Genomic DNA, 25,390 nt, shown 5'->3' with positions numbered 1-25,390 from the left:
AAGTCTCTCAGCCTCACTCACCTCACAGAGTGTTTATTGTGGGGGAGGAAGGGAAAGGAGAATGTTAGCTGCTTTGAGACTCCTTAAAGGGAGTGAAAGGCGAGATATCAAATCCAAACTCTTCTTCTTCTTCTTCTAACAAGCAGGCAGAGTTCCTTGCCCCTCCCCAGTCCTCGGAAAACCAAAGCAAACTACAGAGAGATGTAAAGATGGTAGGATAAATTATGCAAAGCAAGAGAAGCAGTAGTTTCTGTGCAATTTTGTCCTTGGTGAGTTGGTGGTGGTTGGGTGGGGTGAACATCCCTCCATCCTCTAACCAGAGAAAGGGTACCTGCCAGTTTTATTACGTGGTGAGGAATACAGAGCTATTGGTGTTGGAGAAGGGATTGCGAGAGCATCGTGCATGAGGCCATGTGAGATCAAGGTGAATTGAAAGAGGGAAAGCGATGGCAACTCCACAAGCAATAATAAGGATACGGTAGGGGGATGGTCCCCATTTCATTTCAGGCTGGAAGCAGAAACATTGGCTGCATTGAAAGCAACTACCCTTTCCTACTCTACCTCCTCTGCAATACGCTAGTGTATAAAGCCCTAAATCACTTAGGCCCCAAATATCCGTGAGACCACCTCCTTCCCCAGAGACCGCCTCCTTCCTTTTGGGTGTTGCGATCGGCAGAGGAGGTCCTCTTGGCAGTTCCAACACCGTTAGAAGCCTGGGGTGGTGTTAGCCCAGGAGAGGGCCTTCTCTGTGGTAGCCCCTAAGTTGGGGAACTCTCTCCTCAAAGAGGCGCACCTGGGACCTTCATTGCACAAATTTCATAGTATGCAGAAGACTCACCCTTTCATCCTGATCTTTGAGATATATATGTTTGAACCCACTCTAGTGGCATTTGCAATTTCTTTTAAACTGTTTTTAATGGTGACTTCTCCTGGGACCTTCTAACCACTGTCAACCATCTGCTATTGCAAAAAATCTAAGGCATGCTATCATATTGCAGGTTTCTCTGCCACCCACAGAGTTCTTCGGGGTGAGCAACCTTATCTTACGTGCATCCTTCCTAATGTTTAGCTCCGACCACAGCCCCTTGCCTAGCGCTCTCGCCTCCCATCTTGCTTACTTGTCTAGATCGCTGGATTTGGTCTCGTAGCTTTTGAGGACGCGGAGAACTTGAACGTCTTGGCTCAGGAAGCAAGGAGGCAGCAGGCCGTGGATTCCCAGTTGAAGCCTCTCTTCGAGGGTAAAGGCCATTCCCTGGGAAGGAAGAGAGGATGTGTTGAAGCAGTTATGGAATGGAGAGACTCTCTTAACAGAGAGGAAGTATTATTAGATTTCCACTTTGGTGGACTCTCTTTGGGATACGCCACAAAGAAGAAGAACTTATCGGGAGGCATTTTGAGTCCTCCACCCCTCTTGCATTCTCACAACAACCCTGTGAAGTGAGTGAAGCCGAGGCTGAGGCCAGCAGGTGAGTTTCAGGGCTCTGCAGAGAACTGAGCCAGCCTAAACTCTATGTCAGGGATGGAGCAACTCTGGACTACAACTCTCATCATCCCTGACCACTGGCCGTGCCAGCTGGGGGCTGATGGGAGTTGGAGTGCAACAAAACCTGGGGGATGGTCACAGCTTCCTCACTCTTGACACAGGCTGCTTCCAAACAACCTTTTTATTGAACGTTCACTCTGCTTTGGCTGGAGGGAGATCAGAAGACATTGGACTCAACTGCACGGCTGCAAATAAATTGTTTTAAGCGTGTTTTAAGTGCAAGATACAATGTGAAACTAGATGGCCTTACGGAAAATTCAATGTATTTTTTAAAAACACTTTTAAAAAAGCATTTTCAAAGCGGTTTTTATATGTGTCTAGATTCCACCATTGACTACTGAACGAGTGCACATTCTGAATTGTTTCCAATGCATAGCCCTGCCCCACACTTTCTAACGCATTTCCCCATTACTTTCCTTACAGCAGAAAGTCCGACTTTTCGGGAAAGGAGATTTGTTGCGAATGAGCACCCAATCATCAATGGTTGTGCAATTCACTAGGGATAGCTCAGTTGGTAGAGCATGAGTCTCTTAATCTCAGGGTTGTGGGTTCAAGCCCCACGCTGGGCAAAAGATTCCTGCATTACACGAGTTGGACCACATGACCTTTGTGGTACCTTCCAACTCTACAATTCTATGATTCTAAACTGAATTTGCCAGTATGTCCTATTTTAAAATCTTACCCAAAAACCAACATCACCCTGGAAGTGCTCACAGGCTTCAAAATGGTTCATATCCCTGTTCAGCCATGAATCTCACTGGCTGAGGCCCAGGTTTTTTTAAGGATTTTGCTTCATGTGGTCAACCATTCCTGTTTTTATTTGTTTACAATAAATAAAAGCTCAGTTTCTACATGTCTTCTCTAAGTAAAACTTAGCAGGCTGCCATTCAATAGGTCTGCTTTTGAGAAGAACTAACATCTGCTACAAATCCAGTATTTCGCAAGAAACAAGAGGAATTACTGTATTTTTCGCTCTATAACACGCACCCGACCATAACACGCATGTAGTTTTTAGAGGAGGAAAATCCGTAGGCATGCCACCCGTAGGCATTTTCCCCATAACACGCACAGACATTTCCCCTTACTTTCTAGGAGGAAAAAAGTGAGTGTTATGGTGCAAAAAATACGGTAATCATAAACAACACGATAGAGCTTGCTACGCTTCTGAGTGCTATGCAATAAATTTGTTATCACAGCATGCTAGGGTTATAAATCAGGTTGTAGAGAGATACACATGATTCTACATGGTTTTCTGATATTACCCTCAAACTCAGGCAAATAGGGATTGCAATAGATTCCCTTCTTCTATTCGATGAGTCACAAATCATCTCTCTCATCAAGCAGAGGCTGCTAGGTCATGAAATCCAAAAACTACCAGACTTTTGTATGTTAACCTGCCTGCTTAGAATTGCAGCCCCACCATGGAGTAATGCCTAATTACTTTTATAATTTAGATACTCCATCACAGAGCTTTTATGCTAGCTTGTCTAAATGCATTCCCCTCATCTGTATTGTTTGGAAGGTTTCAAAAAATTCCCTTCCAGAACAGATTTTCTGTTCCTGTAACAAGAAATCACCAGATACAATGCATCACATAATTTTGGATTGCCGTCACCCATCGCAGAGATCTCCCAGTGACTCCCTTACAGCTCAAAATATCGATTTACAAAGAGTCTGTAATCCAAGATTTGCTGAGGGATGATACTCCTGAAACTACCAAGATTGTTTCGGGGTACAGTTGTACCTCGGGTTACAGATGCTTCAGGTTACAGACACTTCAGGTTACCAACTCCGCTAACCCAGAAATAGTACCTCAGGTTAAGAACTTTGCTTCAGGATGAAAACACAAAATGTGCTCCAGTGGCACGGTGGCAGCGGGAGGCCCCATTAGCTAAAGTGGTGCTTCAGGTTAAGAACAGTTTCAGGTTAAGAACAGACCTCCAGAACGAATTAAGTACTTAACCCGAGGTACCACTGTACTTAGCCAAGCTCTTTAAAGCTAAATCTAAAGTTGCCCGATTTATTCAATGGTGGCTATTTACCGGTAGTCTTTTATATATTGTATGGATTATCAATGTATTTGGATGACATTGTATGATTTTACTGTTTTAACTTATGCCAATAAAGGCTAGTAGTAGTGGTATAAATCAGTTTGTCAATCAGGTTTGCTTAACATCTTTGACCTGCTTAGTGCTTTTTTTCCTTTTAAAAAATGTTTAGGGGTACTCTCATTTTCCTACTCGTATTGAAATACTGCCCCTCAATGAGGCCAAACTTAGATTCACAAAATGTTTAGGGGTATGCGAACTCCTGCGTCCCCCCAGGAAAAAGCACTGGACCTGCTAATATTATTATAAGAGAGAGAGAGAGAGAGAGAGAGCTTCTTCAGGCTCAGGGAAAGGATGGGATTCTTCCTGCTCAAACATTTGAGGGCCAGACACCCCTCCACCATGACATCACCCCCTTCTCCGAAACCTTGGCTAGGGAGAGTCCAGCTTCCCAGGCCAAATAATCCTCACAGGGCTGAAGAGGCAGGTTAGGCCAGAAGCCTCAGTGATAAACCACAGAAGCCTCTCTAGGGGCATTTTTTCTTTCAGGGCCAAGAGGAATTTCAGTATCTCCCTCAGGCATGCATCCTGGTGCTGGAGCAGAGAGGGGTCCCAAAGGCTTCTGTATCATCCAAGATGCCTTTGTGTACATTAGAGAGAGCCATTCTCTGTTTATTCCATGAGAGCACAGCCCCATTTTGGGTGTTGTGATCTCGCGCAATTTCATGCCACGATTCCCACCCTCTCCAAAAGTGGGCTGCGATCTTGCGTAGCATTCGAAAACATGCATTTTGGGGTGCCGTACCCCCCAAAAAACCCGTTGGTTTTTTTAGGGGGGAATCACAGCACGACATTGTGTGAGATCACGACACCCAAAATGGCCGCCATGCCCTCGTGAGAAAAAGCGGGAAGATGGCGTCTTGGAAAAATAGCGTCCTGTTTTTTCCCTTAGACGTGTTGGAGGGTATGATACACCTCTCTCTATCCTCCACGCAGGCAAGCACGAGGCCTTATCAGAGTTCAAGGGAACATTTCGGCTAGGTAAAATCACTCCAAGATGGTAGAAAGCACAGCCAGCAAAGGAGGAGAAGACATGGGACCCGGACAGAGTCCCAAGGAAGGAGAAGGCGATCAATTGCTACTAGCCAAGATGGATGTGCTTTGCCTCCACAGTCAAAGGCAGCAATGCTTCTGAATACCAGTTGCTGGAAACCACAGGACGGGAGAGTGCTTTGCTGGCAGATTTCAACTGCACACAAACTTCCTCTGAGCCAGCACGTGCTACAGAGATGACTAAACAGATCGGGATGGGCGTGCCAAAAATAATATTGTTTTCATTTAAGTTATTGCATTGGAATATTGAGAAATGAAACATACACCTTTTTTTTTTAAAGAACCCATTTGAAAAGGTTTCAGGAGGTGGCGTGACTCACGGCTTCCACATAACAACAAACAATTCAAGTGTCTTGAATAGCACGTGGTAACCTATCAGGCTGAACCCGAGAAAAATATGTTTATTCAAGTATTGGCTTTGATTTATGTTCCATGGCAACCATCGCAGACGATTTGCAACACTGTGGTTTTTTTAAAAACTCAGAACCTGTGTGTCTTCCCTGAAGAAACCCTTATTTGAAACTCTGGTGAGCGGCTGCCAGTCAGCGCAGACAATATTGAGATAGGCGTGTTGAATGGTCTCTTTAAATTTGAAGGTTCATTATTGTTCCACAAGATGTGTATTTCTTTAAAGGCCAGAGCAAATAACGTGACCTAGTTTTACAGCTGTGAAGCAGTACAGTGGTACCTCAGGTTCAGGTTACAGACTCAGGTTACAGACTCCGCTAACCCAGAAATAATACCTCGGGTTAAGTACTTTGCTTCAGGATGAGAACACAAATCGTGCTCCGGCGGCGCAGCAGCAGCAGGAGGCCCAATTAGCTAAAGTGGTGCTTCAGGTTGAGAACAGTTTCAGGTTAAGAACGGATCTCCAGAACAAATTAAGTACTTAACCCGAGGTACCACTGTATAGCAGGTGCTGTTAAGTTGTGGTAATTAAGCTGTTGGGTATGGTATATAAAGAGCAGCATGTAGCTCTCTCAGTACCCTGGTGGATGAGTCATGCTTATTGATATATTGTAATTTAGTGTAAAAGGAGTTTTTGTTTTTGTTATTAAAACCTAGCAAAAGTTACTTTTGAGTTTCTTGAAATGTGTGGTCTCCCTAGCACGCCTTCTGCAGCGCAACTAATCTGCAAAATAGCCAACAAGGCAGACCAATGTTCTGACTTTGTATAGGGCAGATTCCTATGTTCCTATGGGGATTTCAGTGCCTTACTTTCTAACTGGAGGCAGATGCCACGCAGCTCCCAGCAACTGCCAGCAGAGCTGTGGCAGTTCACATGCCACAAGTGGCCCAGCCACTGCTAGATTTGGGTGGACAAGCAGCATGCAAGGAATCACATACCTCAGGCATTTAGCCAAAAAGAAAAACCTCGAGAGGCCAATGGGAGCTAGTGCCATATGCTTCCTCCACTACTGGAGGCCATATCACTCCTAGGCTGGGAATCCCAAGTGCAGAAAGCAATGGCATGTGGTCAGTGGACTAGGGACTGGGCTATTCCCCTAAATGTTTCCGGTAAAATAGAGTAAAGGTAAAGGGAACTCTGACCATTAGGTCCAGTCACGGACGACTCTGGGGTTGCGGCGCTCATCTTGCTTTATTGGCCGAGGGAGCCGGTGTACAGTTTCCGGGTCATGTGGCCAGCATGACTAAGCCACTTCTGGCGAACCAGAGCAGCCCACAGAAACGCTGTTTACCTTCCCGCCAGAGCGGTACCTATTTATCTATTTGCACTTTGACGTGCCTTTGAACTGCTAGGTTGGCAGGAGCAGGGACCGAGCAACGGGAGCTAACCCCGTCGCAGGGATTCGAACTGCCAACCTTCTGATCGGCAAGCCCTAAGCTCTGTGGTTTAACCCACAGCGCCACCCGCGTCCTGTAAATTAGAACATTAAAGTATTAAAGCCTGGCACCTCCTTCCCAAAGCGCAGGAAGCTTCTGCCCGACTTAGGGAAGGAGGCATGATGCTCCATCGAGGTCCAAGTGTCTTTCATTAATTTCCCAAAGGCTGCCCGACTGGGAGAGACCCTAGTCTGAAACCATGGAGAGCTGCTGCCAGCCAAGGTATTTAACATGATGAGCTGATGGTCTGACCTGGTTGGAAGCAGCTTTGCATGTTCCTGTGCTAATCACTCAGCAAACAAAAGCCCTTGCACCTCAAGCAGAATATTTCCTGGCCCTGCTGTTTGAGATTCCTCGGCTGGAGATTGTTTCACTCCCAGCAGGCAAATCCTATTTAACGTCTACGATCTACCAATCTGAGGCCCCGGAGCCAGGACGACTGCCAAGGCCGAAGGGAAATATCATAAATGGCAAGGTGGCCAAAAGGAGTGGGTTTTCCTGTGGCGATTTCCTGGCGAAGCATTTTAAATTCTGCAAATGCCGACACGAAATGTTCTGTGCGTCAGAAGAGGAGCGGAGCCAAGCCTGAGAGGTGAACTTTGCTCCCTTTTGACCTTGCGTTCCAAACAGATAACTCTGCAAGAGTCCAGATAATGTGCCTCAACCAACTATGGGTGATGCCAGCCGCGTGAAGGAAGGAGGGGAAATGGTCCCAAACCTATTAAAAATCAACCACGTGGTTCCTAATTAGCTATTCACTCTGGTTGATGTCAGAAGCTGCAAAAGAAGAAGCTAGAGAGACGTTTATCTTCCTCTCGCATAATAAAGGAAGCAATTTTCTACCAAGCCAGGCCCACTGGCCCATCTACTTCAGTATTGTCTACACTGACTGGCAGCTGCCCTCCGGGGTTTTAGGGATGTCAGGGATTGAACCTCAAACCTCCTGCATGCAAAACAGATGCTCTAACCACTGAGTTACGGCCCTTCCCAAAGACTAGAACCCAGGGCCCGTCAACAAAGCTGAATTTTGGAAAGTTTGGGACAGGAGAAAGGGGCACAGCCAAATTGGCTTTATGGAGGGGCTTGGATGAACTCATGGAGAATAAAGCAATGTGGAGGCTCTATGGGGCTAATTCAAGGCATGTTGGAAGTTGACTAGTAGCTGCCGATAACCTTTCCTTTCGAAACAGGTTTTTATTGGTTTTTGAACAAATACAAATATAAGAACCATTAAACACTTATTGAGCAGTACATCTAATGGTGTTTGTTCTATCCATTGACTCTAGACATATGTTCAATGTTCAACCATATTACCTAACATAACCTCCCCGCTGCAAATACTGAGCGGTTGTTGTATATTGGTCTTGATTTTGTTCATTCACATAGTTAAAGTTGGAAGATATCTTTTTTCAAAAAATTTTTTTACTCATTTTTCTTTTTCATTCATTACATACATCTCAAAGTCTTAACATTTACTATGTATTCCTCCCTCCCTCCCCTCCTAGGCTTCCCCCAACTTCTGCTTCTAGTTTGTTTCTCTTTTCAACCACTTTACTACCTCCTAACAGAAAAAGTTATTAACAACGTAACATCAAACTTAACATTAACAACATAACATCAAACATAAAAATAAAAGTAAATACACCATAATATTTCTCTAGCTTCTAAACATTTTCTAATACTAATAGTGTGAATGTTTATTTAAATCCTGCCATCAAGTCTATCAACCTTCTTTGTTTCTGCAAGTATAATTGAAATATACTCGGAGTCGAGAGTGGATTTCATGCTCTTTATTCAGCTCATAGTGGTGAGGAGGAATGAAAGTTTCCCCAAAGTATCTGCTTTATATACATTATTTACACAATGGGCTTCACGTGATTGGCTAATTCCGGAATTCTCCTGTAGGCCAATCAGGTTGTGGATTCACTTCCATCTGGAGCTGGATTGGGTGGCTACTGCAGACCAATCATACTGCTGCATTGCTCTAGGACCAATCAGAATGCTGCATTCTGAATCCTATTGTTCTAGGACCTGCTGCATTTTGCATCCTATTCAACTCAGTACATAACAATAATATAAATGGTTCCCATTTTTTTTCAAAGTCGCTGTTGTCTTTTTCTCTTAGTCTGACAGACTAAGAGAAAGTTGGAAGGTGTCTTTATTCGTTATGCCTTCAATTGCCCTCCTGTTCCTGGTGAGATGATCGGACATTGTGGCATCCCATATAGTATTTTCCCATATGTTCATGAAAGGGTATCTGGACCACTTTCCCCCCTTAAAGCCATCTCTGCTCGCTCAAAGTCAGTCTCTGATAACCTCCACAGAGGGGTCTATGCCTGCTGGTCTATGACTGTAAAAAAAGATTTGGATTGTATAACCTCAGTTAATTTGTTTATTCCACTTTAAAAACCATCTGCATTGGGCCTTTGGCCTGATCCAGCGGGCCTTTTCTTACGAATTGAGCTATCTCAAATCGCCTCAGCTGGTGAGCTTTATATTTCCGAGGCTTAACTAACAAGACTACAGGGTGGCTTTCCTCAGCCCATGTGAAAACATCTCCTTAGAGATGGGGGCATCCACTGATTATTGTGCCTCCTCCCTCAACCTGCCCCAAATCTTCACTTTTGGCTTTTTTGAAGGCTGACAAAAGGCCCTGTGTCCTCCTGCCTGTTTAAAGAGAACAGGCAAATGTATTCCAGGTCGGTCTCAGCGACAAAGAGAGATCCTTCTGTGTTTCTCCCAATGCCTGCCAAATTACATGAAAAGTTAGTTGCGGGAAACAATTCCCTTTTTAAAAATATACAATGCGATTCTTTCAGCGATGTTCTTATTGAGGACTCCCTTTCTTCTTCTTCCTCAAGACTCTTCGTTTCCAGTTAAGCCACCAAAGAAATGGAGGGATAATGACCTTTCTATAGGCCTTTTGCCTGTGTCTCGGACATAAATTAAAGCACATTGCTCATTTGGCGCCTCAGAAACGACAACTGGCTTTTCTCTCCATTTAACCAGGCCTCTGCACATAGGCGAAACATATGGTACCAAAGCCTGATCTTAATCACACATGGGAGCGGTGAACCCTTTTGTGTTCACTTGGACCACAAAATGGCCACACTCCAAAGCAGGCCATTCGCTAAGGACCCCGCTGCTTGATTCATTCTGTAAACTGAGACTTCTGTTTGATAAAGGAGGCTCGAAGGAAAGGAAAGGAAGAGAGAGAAAGAGAGAGAGAGAGAGAGAGAGAGAGAGAGAGAGAGAGAGACAGGGTGCAGAAAGCAGCTAATGGCATCTTCTCCTACAGCATACAAAATATTAAGGGCTGAAAGGTAACTCTGTTCTGGAAAAATCCTCGATATTTGCAGATATAGAATCCGGAACGGCAAGGATCATTCGGTTTCTGAATTAAGGGTTATCTCTGTTATCAGTTAAGTCAGTTAAACCAGGGTGGTGGAGGTGTTGCTCAGCAACCAGGCAGAGTGTCATGATCTTTACAGAGGTAACTCGTGCTCTGACTGGCTATGCAGTTCTGAGGGAGTTTTCCTCTGTACGTTTGGTCGGCTGTTCCCCCTCCTATGTAGAAGGCCAGACCCATGCGAAAGACAAGAACTCTCTGCTCCTTTCTTCTCAAATTATGCATGGGTTTTTTATTCAGTTTGCTCTGTAAAGTGCACCGGATTCAAATAAGGAGCTCTAGCACAATGGGGCTTTTGCCCCTCTTTATCCCCCCCCCCCCAATTGCCTCCTCTAGACTGGCTGGGGGGTGGGTTTCAGGAGAAGCCTCTAAACAAACAGCATGAGTGGGGAAGAGAGGGGAGGTGGTTCCATGAAAAAAGCCGAAATGCTGGTGCTGATCGCAACATTGAATTCTTCCCAGTGTTATCAGGACTTTCCCCTCTGTACTCTGCATTATTTAATTGACTTTGTTGACAAGCCAATGAATTTGAATTGTGGGAGAATCAGGGTGGCCCAAAATAAGGACCGTTTCACGCGGTGCATAGTTAAAATGTGCAATTTGCTACCACAAGATGTGATGATGGCTGTCACCTTAGACTGCTATAAAAGGAGATACAAAAAATTCGTGGAGGAAAGAACTTTCCACAGCTGCTACCCACCATGGTTATATACCGTCTCCAGGATCAGAGTTTGTACGTCTCTGAATACTATTTCTCTGAATACTATTATTTCTCTGTGGCGAGGGAGTATCACAACATAGAGGCCACCACAGAGAATGCCCTTTTCTGGGCCACTGCCACCCTAACTTCTGAGGGCAGTGGAAAAGCCAATAGGGTCCTCTCTGCTGATCTTAACACCCAAGGGGGTCTTGCAGGAAGTGGCTTTTCAGGTATTAGGGACCTGAGTTGTTCAGGACATGAAACGTGAGCCCCTTGAATTGGGCCAGGAAACAACGGGCAGCTAATCTTCGGGGAGCAATAGTGGAAGAGGGCTAGTGGCCTAAGCCCTGCCTCCCCTAAGCCTCTGCTTCGGCACTGTGGGGGAAGAGGAAGCTGAAGAAGAATAGCTCTCAGTCTGATCCAAAAGCGTGTGGACCATCCTTAATGACTAGCAAAGGCCTTTCTTACTTCTGCAGAGACTGCTCAGGGATAGCTCAGTTGGAAGAGCATAAGATTCTTCATCTCAGGGTTGTGGGTTTGAATCCCACACTGGACAAAAGATTCCTGTATTGCAGGGGGTTGGACTAGATGACCCTCACGGTCCCTTTCCAACCCTACAGTTATTTGATTCTTGTGCTCCACAAATTGGCCTAAAGAAAAGAAGCTCTGGTACAAAATAACACACACACACAGTCTTTTAGAAGGAGTGGTGAGCCCATTGAACAAACAAACGAAAACCACAGTTGGAAAGGGTGGGGAAGGCGCGTCAGGAGAGGGGCATACAAAAGCAGTACAACGTGTTGATCATCACAAAAATGTTCCCACGTACCAAGCGGGAAAAGATGATTAAAAATAAAATTGGCATGCAAAAGGGATGGGCTACCAACTGTGAGCAGCACATCATAAAAAGCATTGTTAGGCAGCAGTTCACAGGTCCGCAAACACGAGGCATCTGCATCCTGGAAAGCGTTGGCCAAACATCTGCAAATAAAGCAGTCTTGAGGGTTACAGGAGGATTTGAAATCAGGATCCGCTGTGGCCCCACTCCACAACCATCAGACCTCACCCCATGGCCTGCTGCTAGTCTGGCCCCATCAAGAGGACTGGAACATTTAAAATAGGGAACAGACATCATATTGGTTTCTCTGGCTTATATTGTGCTTGCATTCTTATCGGCGCAGGGCTGATAGAAACATTGGGGATATGCGTGAGAAAGATTGGGGCGATGGAATGGGAGGGAAAGGTTAAACACACCCTCCCCAAGAGACAGAGCTCAGATCAGAACCAGAGCATTCCCCCACAACAGGGTTGTGCTGCTTTTAGAGTTAACAACAAGACAGAGGACATGAGATGCGACTACTGACCATAGTCTATTACAGACCTCAGCAAACCTGAGTTATTCAATTGGGCTAGCTAGGTAATCAGTGCAGGTCTTTCAAGTTGGGCTCATTTCCTTAACTTAGATGAGATTTTACATCTTTCGCCTACCACCCTAAAGGGGCCACTTCTAGTCTCTGCTTCACTTAACCCTCTTTTCCACCCGCACCCCATGAAATCTGGAAAATAACGCGTTTGATTTCCTTTTTGTATTTCACCAGGGGGAAAAGAAAAGAAACATCGTTCATTTTCTTCTCCGTATATCTGGCATGTCTGCTGCATGACTCAGGCATGGAAGCGCTCTATAAATGAACTCCTCCTCTGTTCGAAATGTTAATATTTTCCGACATCTTTATTCATTACGCTGCTCCCTTTCACCCTCCTCCACACACACACAGGATTTTCCATTTTCATCCCAACACTGAACAGTTTGTCTTGCCACCTGGGAAACAGACCACAACAACCCACAATGCCCTAGTCATTCAGCTTTCGTTCCATATCGTTGTCAGGTTACAGGACAAATAATCCCTTACTGGCACTTACTGTTTTTGAAACACTGGGCAGTGAGAGGAAGCCACCTTGGGCAGCAGATGCCCTTAAATTGTTGCTGCTGCTGTGTGTGGCATGCAACCTGCCTTGTCCTTGTCCTCCCGCCCTATAAGCTAGCCTGCTGCCCTCAGGTGTGGTAGAGGAAACTTCTCTTTGGCCAGGGTTCAAGGAAGATGCCACCGCCAATCTGCTCAGCTTCTGCACATAGGCTAGAGGGCGGCTGGCTGCCTTCTTTTCCTTTGCCTCAGGAAGCAAAGCATATTGGACCAACCCTGTCCCAGTCAGGGCTCATCTCAAGGGCTGTCGCATGGAATAATAATAATAATAATAATAATAATAATAATTTATTTATATCCCACCCTCCCCAGCCGAAGCTGGGCTCAGAGCTTACAATAAAATTGACACAGCATTCTAAAATCAATTCATTTTAAAATCAGTTCAAAACCAAATTAATGGCAACCATTGGGCTAGAGTTCTGTGAGGATTACCAAAGGAGGGCGTCAGGCTGTGCCTTGGCCAAAGGCCTGGTGGAACAGCTCTTTCTTGCAGGCCCTGCGGAAAGGTGTCAAGTCCCGCAGGGCCCTAGTCTCTTGTGACAGAACGTTCCACCAGATCGGGGCCACAGCCGAAAAAGCCCTGGCTCTGGTTGAGGCCAGCCTAACCTCCCTGTGGCCCGGGACCTGCAAGATGTTTTTGTTTGAAGACTGTAAGGTCCTCCGTGGAACATACCAGGAGAGGCGGCCCCATAGGTATGAGGGTCCTAGGAAGAGGGAGCAAGCTTGTTTTCTCCTGCTCCTGACTCGAACCAGTGGCTTCAAATTACAAGGAAGGAGATTCCAACTAAACATAAGGAAGAACATTCTGACAGTAAGAGCTGTTCAACATTGGAACGGGCCCCCTTGGGAGATTGTAGACTCTCCTTCTTTGGAGGATTTTAAGCAGAGGTTGAGTAGTCACAGATGCTTTCGTTGAGATTCCTGAATTGCAGGGGTTGGACTAGATGACCCTTGGGTCCCTTCAAACTCAACAATTCTACGATTGTATAAATCTAAGTCTTTACATGTAAAGCTATATACACCAGGGGTGGCTGACTTTATGCCCTCCAGATGCTGTTGGAGCTCCAGCTTCCATCCACCAGTATGGCCAATGGCTAAAGATGATGGGAGTTGTGGTCCTGTAATAGCTGCAAGGCCACAGGTTTGCCACCCCTTGCAGACATGAAGACTGGCAACATCAACCCTGGAGTATGGGAATCCCTTGCAGACAACCACAGTGCCCACATGCCTTCATCTTCCCCAGCTGCAACAAAACATGTCTCTCCCACCTCAGTCTCTACAAAGATGTACAAAGCTGTCTTATACAGTATACATTGGGAGCTGACTTCTTCTGAGTCAGACCATTAGAGCTTAGTACTGTCTACACTGACTGACAGAGGCTTTCTAAGGTTTCAGGCAGCCCTAGCTGGAGATCCCAGGGATTAAACGTGGGACTTGCTCAAAAGTCCGCTGTGCTATAAAGCTAAAGGAGGAAAACTTCAGGGTACAGAAAGATTTGGCACATGTAGACCTGGAGCTTGCATCCTGCGCGTTGAAAACCCAGGTCAGAGGATAAACACTGGCTGTAATTAGGAAGTCAAACCAGATCCTGATTGTTAATGGACTTGCTGGCTGTCCGGGTTAATTTCAAAGCATTCCTGCTTGCTTCTCCCAGGGGATGTCTGGGTTTGGATCTAACATAGCTGATGAAAAATGACAGGAAATGTTTCCTTGGGGTGGATCTACTCGTAGGAAATATGTTATTAGTGCAGCCTGCTGCCACCAACACTGGGAAACGCAAAACTAGGCCCCTGAGGCTCCCAGCGCTGCAATAAAAATCGTTCACGTGCAGCTTCAACCGTGAAAAAGAAGTGAATTATCTGGGTGTTGTTCATCTTGTTCGCAAATTTTGACAAGGAAATCAAACATGTTCAGGCGCCACCTGCCATTGTAAAAGAGGGCTGGTACTGGAAGCACAGCTGGCATCTTTAACAGGGAGCCAACGCAAAGAATACTGATTTAGGGGAGGGGAAGACAATGCTGTTATAACACTGTCTAGGAAGTTAAAAATGCATTTGAGCATAACAACCTCATCGCCAATCAGTAACCCTATATTGTAAGCAGGGAGGGTGTGTATTCAACATCCTGGAAAAACACAAGTTTCTAGCACTTCTGACACTGATGTAAAGTACATTTTTCTCTCTCTCCTCCCCTGCACACTTGAAAAGATGCAAGTACACACAAGACTGATGTTCCATTGGAATTAACCCAATATGGGTGTTATGTACTAAGTTGAATAGGATCCAAACTGCAGCAGTCTGATTGGTCCTAGAACAATAGGATCCAAAATGCAGCAGTCTGATTGGTCCTAGAACAATAGGATTCGGAATGCAGCAGTCTGATTGGTCCTAGAACAATGCAGCAGTATGATTGGTTGGCAGGAACCACCCAATCCTGCTCCAGATAGAAGTGAATCCACAACCTGATTGGCTTACAGTAGAATTCCGGAATTAGCCAGTCATGTGCAGCCCATTGTGTAAATAATGTATATAAAGCAGATACTGTGAGGGGACTTTCATTCATTCCTCCTCACCACTATGAGCTGAATAAAGAGCATGAAATCACTTTGCGACTCTGAGTATATTTCAATGGGCCTTCTAGGAGGTTGTTTTCCATTTGTAGAAATTCTTCCTTCTTTGACGATCACTCGTAGCCGAGTAAGATTGTCTTCCAGAAACACGGTTTTAACAATGAATCCGTAACTGTGCAGGCCGATTCTGGAACCACACGTCCTTCCACAGTGGGGGCATTGGTTCCCAGGCGGGAGTTGATCACGGTGAGGGTTTGCTAAGCGTGCCTTCCTCTTAGCACGTTTCTCCCTTGCGTTCTGAGTTCGAGTGTCTTCAAAGCCCATGACACCTTTGGTAAGAGGCTGTTCTCCAACTGGAGCGATCGCAGGCCATTTATGGAACACCATCCTTGTGAGGTGTTTCTGTCTCCCTTGTTATTGACTTTCAGGAGAATTCTATTTTTTCAAAATTCTGTTTACTCAGGTATTTTGATAGATACTGGCCACATCAGCTGGGAAATTAATAACTGTGAGGGTATGCGGTTGCTTTTAAACATGTTTTTTTTTTAGATGTTCTAAAGTGTTAGAAATCTTTTTAGATCCTTATAAAAAAAAATTGTTCTGTAATAACGTTTTGATGTTTGCCACCCTGGGCTCCTTTGGGAAGAATGCTAGGCTTGCCATGCGTCAGGAAAATTCCCAACATGTCTGGATGTCATGGCAACATGATGGGAAAAGCAGCGGAAACAGCTCCAAAATCACTATTTGGGGGGGAGCGCAACAATTTTGGTGGTCTCCTAAAAAAAGCTCAGCAACTTTGTGGGTGTCGAGAACTTTACTTTTTTAAATACGGCAACCCTAAGGAATGCAAACTCTGCATCAGCAGAAGTCTAGTATCCATATCAAGGGAAGTAATAGTACTACTCTATTCTGCCTTAGTCAGACCACACCTGGAATACTGTGTCCAATTCTGGGCGAAACAATTTAAGAAGGATGTTGACAAGCTGAAATGTGCGCTGAGGAGGGCAACCAAGATGACCAAGGGTCTGGAAGCCAATAAGAATAAGAATAAGAATAAGAATAAGAATACTTGTCATTGTACAACCCGTGTGCAATGAAATTAAACAAGCCTACCCCCCACAAACACTCAATCTCTTATCGAACAACACACCACCTCGCAAGTCAATTTCGCTATGTTCTTTTCCGTTCAACAGCCTAACAGCCCATGGATAGAAGCTATTTTTTAGCCTGTTGGTACGGCTGATTAGGAGGAAGTCTTAGGAGGAAGGGTTGAGGAAGTTAGGTATGTTTAGCCTGGAAAAGAGGAGACTGAGAGGAGATTTGACAGCCATCTTCAAATATCTGAAGGGCTGTCACATGGAAGAGAGAGCAGGCTTGTTTTCTCCTGCTCTGGAGGGTAGGACTTGAACCAATGGCTTCAAGTTACAAGAAAGGAGACTCTGGCTAAACATCAGGAAGAGCTTTCTAACAGTAAGAGTTACTTGACAGTGGGACAGTCTCCCTTGGGACTCTCCTTCCTTGGAGGATATTTAAGCAAAGGTTGAGTGGTCATCTGCCATGGATGCTTTAGCTGAGATTCCTGCATTGCAGGGGGTTGGGATAGATGACCCTTGGATCCCTTCCAACTCAAAGATTCTATGAAACAATAATGTAGTAGAATGCTTCCTGGACTGAATCTCTTTAGGTTGCAGGTGAAGGAATTGCATTGTTAATGTATTCCTCTTTCTTTCTTTCTTTCTTTCTTTCTTTTTAAAGAACATCCAACTGTGTATGTGTGTGTAAAAAAACCTAGCATGTCAGGCATTAAACTTCATCATTGCTCCGATATGGTAGCTTTGTTTAAGAATAAATTTTATTTTATTTGTTTCATTGAAAGCTCATCCATACGTACCACCCTACAATTGCAGCTTCAAGTGGCTTCAAGTCAAAAAAAGACTGTATCATGTGAGAGCAATTTGGTTCTATAAAAAGGGCCTACATGAAAACACAAGACTCCATAGGAAAAAACCAACTTATGAACTGCAGTTATACTGAATAGATAAACCAGATGACATTGAGCCAAGAAAAAAATTGCCCAGTTGAAATGAAATTTATTACAGCCCCAGACCAGATTCACAAACCGTACTAAGCGAACATAAAACAAAATAGAATTACAGTGGTGCCCCGCAAGACGAATGCCTCGCAAGACGGAAAACTCGCTAGACGAAAGAGTTTTCCGTTTTGGAGGTGCTTCGCAAAACGAATTTCCTATGGGCTTGCTTCGCAAGACGACAATGTCTTGCAAGTTCCTGCTGGTTCCCCCCCCTTTTTTCTAAGCCGCTAAGCCGCTTATCAGCTGATCCGATCAGCAGATAAGCTGCTAAAAGCCGCTAATAGCGCTAATCCGTCAATGGGCTTGCTTCGCAAGATGAAAAGAACGCTAGACGAAGAGAATCACAGAACGGATTCTTTTTGTCTTGCGAGGCACCACTGTACGTTTGAATTAACAAATCAATATAACAATAAACAATATGAATATGACAGCCATTAGAAATGTGGTTTAGGTCTTAGTCTCTAAAATATTATCTAGAGTTTGCATCTGAGGCTTTAGTCTTTGTAATAGCACAGCTTGTTCCCTGAGTTTTATGGGAGCCATGCAAAATTTGGCCACCCTTAGCATGATCTCTGGATCCTTATACTCTATCAAGGTATAGAGTATATCAGGGATTTTAAGCATTGAGGTTCAGACCCACTTGGAATTTTCTGTATAACAGGGGTGATAAAGACCGAGCATATATCCTCATAAAAACGACATCGTAGCAAGACATGAGAGACAGTTTCCACCTCTGTCAGACCACAGGGGCAGACTTGCTCCGCGTATGGCTTACCCACATATCTGCCCTGCAATAAGGCAGATGGCAGCATGTTGAATCTAGCGCGGGTGAACGACTGTCTCTATGAAATTGCCCAGTTGTTTTTAATCACAGGAGAGGGGGGAAGTTGCATCATGTATGTAGAACATGCAATGTGTTCATTTACACAGGAACACTCAATTATGTTTACAACTTCTTTTTTAAATGGACTGCTTTTATTGGGTTGTTAATTCATTTGTATTTTAATTATTTTAAGCTGTAAGCCACCCAGAGCACACAGTTTTAATTTGGCACACACAAAAAGCTTAAACAAAACAAAACAAAACAAAACAAAACAAAACACAGTGACTGTAAATTTGAAAAGGCATGAGAAAATGTATTAGGATATCCTATGCAGCATAAAAGCTTAGAAGTGAAACCGAGGCTGCTTCTTTTTGCCTTTATAAGACGCTTCATGAAATAAATTCTCCAAATGTTGTACAGTGGTACCTTGGGTTAAGTACTTAATTCATTCCGGAGGTCCGTACTTAACCTGAAACTGTTCTTAACCTGAAGCACCACTTTAGCTAACCTGAAGCGTATGTAAATTTACAGAAATGTAAACAGTATAAAAGCTACATAGCCGACAAAAACCAGGAAACATCTCAAACAAATTCAATTCAATTATAGGGCTATGTACAGTTTAAGAAGGATATTGACAAGCTGGAATGTGTGCAAAGGAGGCCAACTAAGGCGATCAAGGGTCTGGAACCCAAGCCTTATGAAGAATGGTTGAAGCAGCCGGGTATGCTTAGCCTGGAAAAGAGGAGACTGAGAGCTGAGATGATAGATATCTTCAAATACCTAAAGGGATGTCTTGCTTATTGCCTGAACTATATATATATATATATATATATATATATATGTAGGTTTTGGTGTCTTCGGGTGTCTTCCCGTGTAAGAGTTGGGGTGTCTAGGCGACGTTTCGACGAGGTCTCACTAGACACCCCAACTCTTACACGGGAAGACACCCGAAGACACCAAAACCTACATTCCTGTACCCGTGAAAATCTACGAAAGCAAATATATATATATATATATATATATATGTGTGTGTGTGTGTGTGTGTGTGTGTATATATATATATATGGCTCTCTGCTATACAGCGAGAGAGGGCTCTCAAACTGGCTTACAGCTAAAATCCACACAAAAGTACAATATAATTAAGGCTATGGTGAGAAGGGGGCAAGTCTCTTCTGGGTAAGACTGCCACAGGGTTTTAAAAAGTATCATTTCAAAATGCTTTCAAAATCTTGATTTCTGCCTAAGAAACAAATGAAGAAGTGTGGTTTGATTTTCTCATACTCTGAAGAATGGCATGGACAGTATTAGTCAGAACAGCCCACTAGCCTCGCTGGAAGCAATTCGGTAAAGGTTACAGCGATGACACCATGGGAAAAGAATTACAAACTTCTTTCAAAAGGAATGCTTCAAACCAGAATGGAGCTGTTTCAGGATCACTAAATGATCCAGTCAGATGTAATCTTGCTTGGGCATATCACTGAACATCCATGGCTTCGAATGGCTATTTAGGAAATGTAATACTTTATGGAGAGACCCTTCTATTAGCAATGTCCAGGGGTAAGGGCTGATTCCTATGTAGCCCAACTGATACCACCTGTACACAAGTGATATATATCAGCTTGAAGAAAACCTAGTTTGTAGAAAGACTACTGCTACCCCTGAGAAGGAGGCTAGTTCACCAACACGGGTGCCAGATATATGGAGAAACGTGACTCAAAGAAGTAGGAGGCCCAGGGTTCGCTCTGATTGTTTAGAAACACACAATCGCTTTGAAGTCCTCTCCCCTAGCATGGAAGACGAAGAACAGACTCCATTTCAGGATCTCTCCCTCATTACAGTCGATCAGGTATATGAAGACAAGCAGCAAAGTCAGTCCTCGGGGAATGTGCAGGCGAGCTTGGAACGGACAGCTCACGGAAGAACCCCGACCAAACCTAAGAGGAGGCGTGTAGTGGTGATAGGGGATTTCCTACTGAGGGGAACGGAAGCAGTGATCTGTGGGCCTGACAAGATGTCTTGGGAGGTGTGCTGTCTCCCTGGGGCTAAGATCCAAGATGTAACTGAACGACTGCAAGGAATCATAAAACCCACTGACAAATAACCCTTCCTCTTGGTTCATGTGGGAACCAATGACACTGCAAGCAATAGCCTCCAGAAGATCAAAAGAGACTACGAGGCTCTGGGCAGGAAATTGAAGCAATTAAACGCACAAATTGTCATCTCATCTGTCCTCCCAGTTGAACGACGTGGCCCAGCGAGAGAGGGAAAAATAGTGGAAGTGAACAGCTGGCTTCGCAAATGGTGTAAACAGGAACGGTTTGGATTCTTAGATCACAGACTGCAGTTTCTTGAAGATGGACTTCTGGCAAGCGATGGGCTGCACCTCACAGCGGTTGGGAGGAATGTTTTTGCCAAAAATCTCAGAAACCTCATCAGGAGGGCTTTAAACTGACTAATGTGGGGGAGGGAGACAGTGCTCCTGAAGGTAGGAGTCTATCAACTGATGAAGATGATCATCCAAATGTCATAGACCAAATGGAGCAAACAGCACGCAGACCTAGTGGTGGGAGGAAAAAATCCTTAAATAAGAGACACGGGGGAATGATTAATGGACTTCAATGTCTGTACACTAATGCGCAAAGCATGGGAAATAAACAAGATGAGCTTGAGCTCTTGGTACAGCAAACTAAATATGACATAATAGGCATCACTGAAACCTGGTGGGATAAGTCCCACGATTGGAATGTAATAATGGAGGGATACAGTATATTTCAGAGAAACAGACCAGACAAGAAAGGAGGAGGAATGGCGTTATATATCAGGGATGTGTATACCTGTGAAGAGATCCAAGATTTAGAACCTCAAAGCCAAAGTGAGAGCATTTGGGTCAAAATTAAGGGAGAGAAGAATAACAGAGACCTCATTGTGGGAGTTTACTATAGATCCCCAAGCCAAATGGAAGACATAGATGATGCCTTCCTGGAACAGATGGCCAAGCATGCAAAAGGAAGGGAGATAGTAGTAATGGGGGACTTCAATTACCCGGATATTTGTTGGATGTCAAACTCAGCCAAGAGCATAAGGTCAAACAGATTCCTCACTGGCCTTGCAGACAACTTCATTGTCCAGAAAGTGGGAGAAGCAACAAGAGGAACAGCCATTTTAGATCTGGTCCTAACCAATGTTGATGACCTGGTTAGTGGGGTAGAAGTGGAAGGATCATTAGGCACGAGTGATCATGCTCTTCTGAAGTTTACTATACAGCGGAAAGGAGCAGCCAAGCATACTAGGACTCAATTTCTTGACTTTAAGAAAGCCGACTTCATAAAACTTAGGGAAGTGCTGGGTGAGATCCCATGGACAGTAATACTAAAAGGAAAGGGAGTTCATGATGGCTGGGAGTTTGTTAAGAGGAAGATAGTAAAAGCACAACTTCAGGCAATACCAATGAGACGGAAACATAGAAGGTGCCTAAAGAAGCCAGGGTGGCTATCTAAAGAACTTTTAACTGAGTTAAGATTTAAAAAGGATGTGTACAAAAAATGGAAATAGCCAGCACATGTAGACACAAAGTCAGAAAAGCTAAAGCACAGAATGAACTCAGGCTTGCTAGAGAGGTTAAAAGCAACAAAAAAGGCTTTTATGGGTATGTTCGTAGCGAAAGGAAGAACAAAGAAACAGTGGGGTCACTCAGAGGAGAAGATGGTGAAATGCAAACAGGGGACACAGAAAGGGCTGAACTCCTCAATGCCTTCTTTGCCTCAGTCTTCTCCGATAAAGAAAACAATGCCCGACCTGAAGAATTTGGAGCAAATGATTCAGCAAAGGAAACACAGCCCAGAATAACTAAGGAGATAGTACAAGAATACTTGGCTAGTTTAGATGTATTCAAGTCTCCAGGGCCAGATGAACTGCATCCAAAAGAACTGGCAGATGTGATCTCAGAACCACTGGCAGTCATCTTTGAGAATTCCTGGAGAACAGGCGAAGTCCCGGCAGACTGGAGTAGGGCAAATGTTGTCCCTATTTTCAAAAAGGGGAAAAGAGAGGACCCAAATAATTATCGCCCAGTCAGTCTGACATCAATTACCAGGGAAGATTCTGGAGCAGATCATTAAGCAAACAGTCTGTGAGCACCTAGAAAGGAATGCTGTGATCACCAATAGTCAGCATGGATTTCTGAAAAATAAGTCATGTCAGACTAACCTGATCTCGTTTTTTGACAGAATTACAAGCCTGGTAGATGAAGGGAACGCAGTGGATGTAGCCTACCTTGATTTCAGCAAGGCATTTGACAAGGTGCCCCATGATATTCTTGTAAAGAAGCTGGTAAAATGCGGTCTTGACTATGCTACCACTCAGTGGATTTGTAACTGGCTGACTGACCGAACCCAAAGGGTGCTCATCAATGGTTCTTCTTCATCCTGGAGAAGAGTGACTAGTGGGGTGCCACAGGGTTCTGTCTTGCGCCCGGTCTTATTCAACATCTTTATCAATGACTTGGATGATGGACTCAAGGGCATCCTGATCAAATTTGCAGTTGACACCAAACTGGGAGGGGTGGCTAACACCCCAGAGGACAGGATCACACTTCAAAATGACCTTGACAGATTAGAGAACTGGGCAAAAACAAACAAGATGAACTTTAACAGGGAGAAATGTAAAGTATTGCACTTGGACAAAAAAAATGAGAGGCACAAATACAAGATGGGTGACACCTGGCTTGAGAGCAGTACATGTGAAAAGGATCTAGGAGTCTTGGTTGACCACAAACTTGACATGAGCCAAGAGTGTGACGCGGCAGCTAAAAAAGCCAATGCAATTCTGGGCTGCATTAATAGGAGTATAGCATCTAGATCAAGGGAAGTAATCGTGCCACTGTATTCTGCTCTGGTCAGACCTCACCTGGAGTACTGTGTCCAGTTCTGGGCACCACAGTTCAAGAAGGACACTGACAAACTGGAACGTGTCCAGAGGAGGGCAACCAAAATGGTCAAAGGCCTGGAAACGATGCCTTATGAGGAACGGCTAAGGGAGCTGGGCATGTTTAGCCTGGAGAAGAGGAGGTTAAGGGGTGATATGATAGCCATGTTCAAATATATAAAAGGATGTCACATAGAGGAGGGAGAAAGGTTGTTTTCTGCTGCTCCAGAGAAGCGGACACGGAGCAATGGATCCAAACTACAAGAAAGAAGATTCCACCTAAACATTAGGAATACCTTCCTGACAGTAAGAGCTGTTTGACAGTGGAATTTGCTGCCAAGGAGTGTGGTGGAGTCTCCTACTTTGGAGGTCTTTAAGCAGAGGCTTGACAACCATATGTCAGGAGTGCTCTGATGGTGTTTCCTGCTTGGCAGGGGGTTGGACTCGATGGCCCTTGTGGTCTATTCCAACTCTATGATTCTACTACTACTACTACTACTAATAATAATAATAATAATAAAAAATCTGAATTAAGAACCTCTTCCCCCTTTAACTGGCAGCTCACCAAATGAGGACTGAGCATGTTTAGTTGTTGGAGAAAAGCAAATATATTTCCTTTTCTTGAGTTTGTAGTTAATGCACATGTTACTTTAAACCCCACGAAAGAACTGTTTGTGTAGCTCCACCTCTAAAAACTAAGCTGTTCACACCAGGTAAGTTGTCTACTGCTTTCTCTCTCTCATATCCGCTCATCTTGTAAATAGTTCCTGCATGAATAAAACCTTCGAACTCCATAAACTGTAAGTGATTATTCCAATTTAATTTACCCAAGCTGTGACCTGGAGCATCTGGTGGTGGGGTTCCGAATGGAGTATCCTGGAAAGGGGTGTGGCTGGAGCACTGAACAAAACCAATGAACAGGAACAGTCCACACCACAACATTTTGTTATGGGTCTGACTTAAGAACATAAGAAGAGCCCAGCTCCTGGATCAGGCCAAAGGCCCATCTAATCCAGCATCCTGTTCTCCTAGGGGCCAACCAGATGCCCCAATAGGAAGCTCGCAATCAGAACCTGACAGCAGCATTCCCTGCAACATTCCCTGTTGTTCTCAACAACTGGAATTCAGAAGCAAACTGCCCATGACAGTGGAGGTGCAACATAGCCACAGTGGCCACTTTAAAAACCCTTAATTTATAGCTCTCAGTTCTAAAGCAGTACAATATCACCCCTTATTCTAGGATGATGCTCTTTTCCCTAAATTTCTTGCTATATCAAAAGATTCTGTGAAACAGACGGTCCCTTCTTCTGTTACCGCGCACAATAATTTCTTGCAGAGGACGGTGAATCCATCAAGTTCCAGCCCATCAATTTTTATTTTGCGTCTTTCTTTTCTTCCTGTTGAATTTCCGTGTACAGGCACGAACCAGCAATTTGCTCCTGATACCTGCAATTTGCAATACGCCTTCGATATCTGCTCAAGCGGTTCACCTGTAACGGCTCAATTGTATCAATTAGGTACTTCTGCTGAGCTGAACAAGAAAGAGAGAATGCACATCGCAGGGAATGGTCCAAAGACACACGAGACAGTTCTGTCGCTGTCTGAGCAGGTCTGGGGCAGTAAATTGACAGGATGGGAGAAACTAGTTTGGGGGCCAGTCTCAAGCAGCCTGCAGCTCTAGGGATGTATAAATTAATATTCCTCTGAATAAACATCCAAAACCGGTGATAAATATTTCTGAAAGTGAAGTATTAGGGTCCTTCCAGGCTGGTGTATTCTGCAACATGACAGGGGCATCTAGCCATTCTTTTTATTCTGCATTTGTGACTATTTGTGTTCCATGATGGGGAGGTTATAAATGATCCAGCTGTCAATGCTATTTGCACCTGCAAAGATTTCAGGGCAGTCACACTGCTTCATTTCCAGTCAGTGCATATCCTGAAATCCCGTAACTTTTCATGCAAAAATAAATAAATTCTTGGTTATTTTTGGTCCCATTTTTGTTCTGCTATAGCCCCTCTGGATAGTAATAATGAAGTAGCATCAGTGAAGCATCGTAGAACAACGTGTTGGCATTTGTCTGTCTCAGGAGACAATGGAGTGCACTTCCAAGGGTGAAGTCAAACCACTGTGTTAGCAGCACCAAAGTGACCTCCCTGGGGCGCAAGCCTGGGCAGTGTGTATAGAGGTCCTGGGCTGCACAGATGACAAACCTCACTGATGTGGTCCAAAGGAAAGCAGAGCCATACGTTTTGCACCAGTTTGGCTGCAGGAGTTGCCAGAAGGAGGTGCCATCCAACTGCCTTAGTGGTCAGGAGGAGAAGACTAGGAGGAGGAGGAGGT

General features: G+C 44.4%; 1 protein-coding gene across 1 annotated transcript in view; it reads right to left on the bottom strand.

Moving 5' to 3' along the window:
- ME3 (malic enzyme 3) overlaps positions 1 to 25,390 on the bottom strand; it is a 94,858-nt gene that overhangs the window by 46,938 nt on the left and 22,530 nt on the right. The window contains exon 3 of the mRNA XM_081197380.1: positions 1,119 to 1,252. Coding sequence (XP_081053506.1) covers positions 1,119 to 1,252 — 134 coding nt within the window. The remainder of the gene's footprint in view (positions 1 to 1,118; positions 1,253 to 25,390) is intronic.

Source organism: Podarcis bocagei, assembly GCF_964188305.1.
Source record: "Podarcis bocagei genome assembly, chromosome: 6".
NCBI lineage: Eukaryota > Metazoa > Chordata > Lepidosauria > Squamata > Lacertidae > Podarcis > Podarcis bocagei.
Note: the sequence above shows the minus strand (reverse complement) of the source record. Positions and strands in the feature narration are given on the sequence as shown.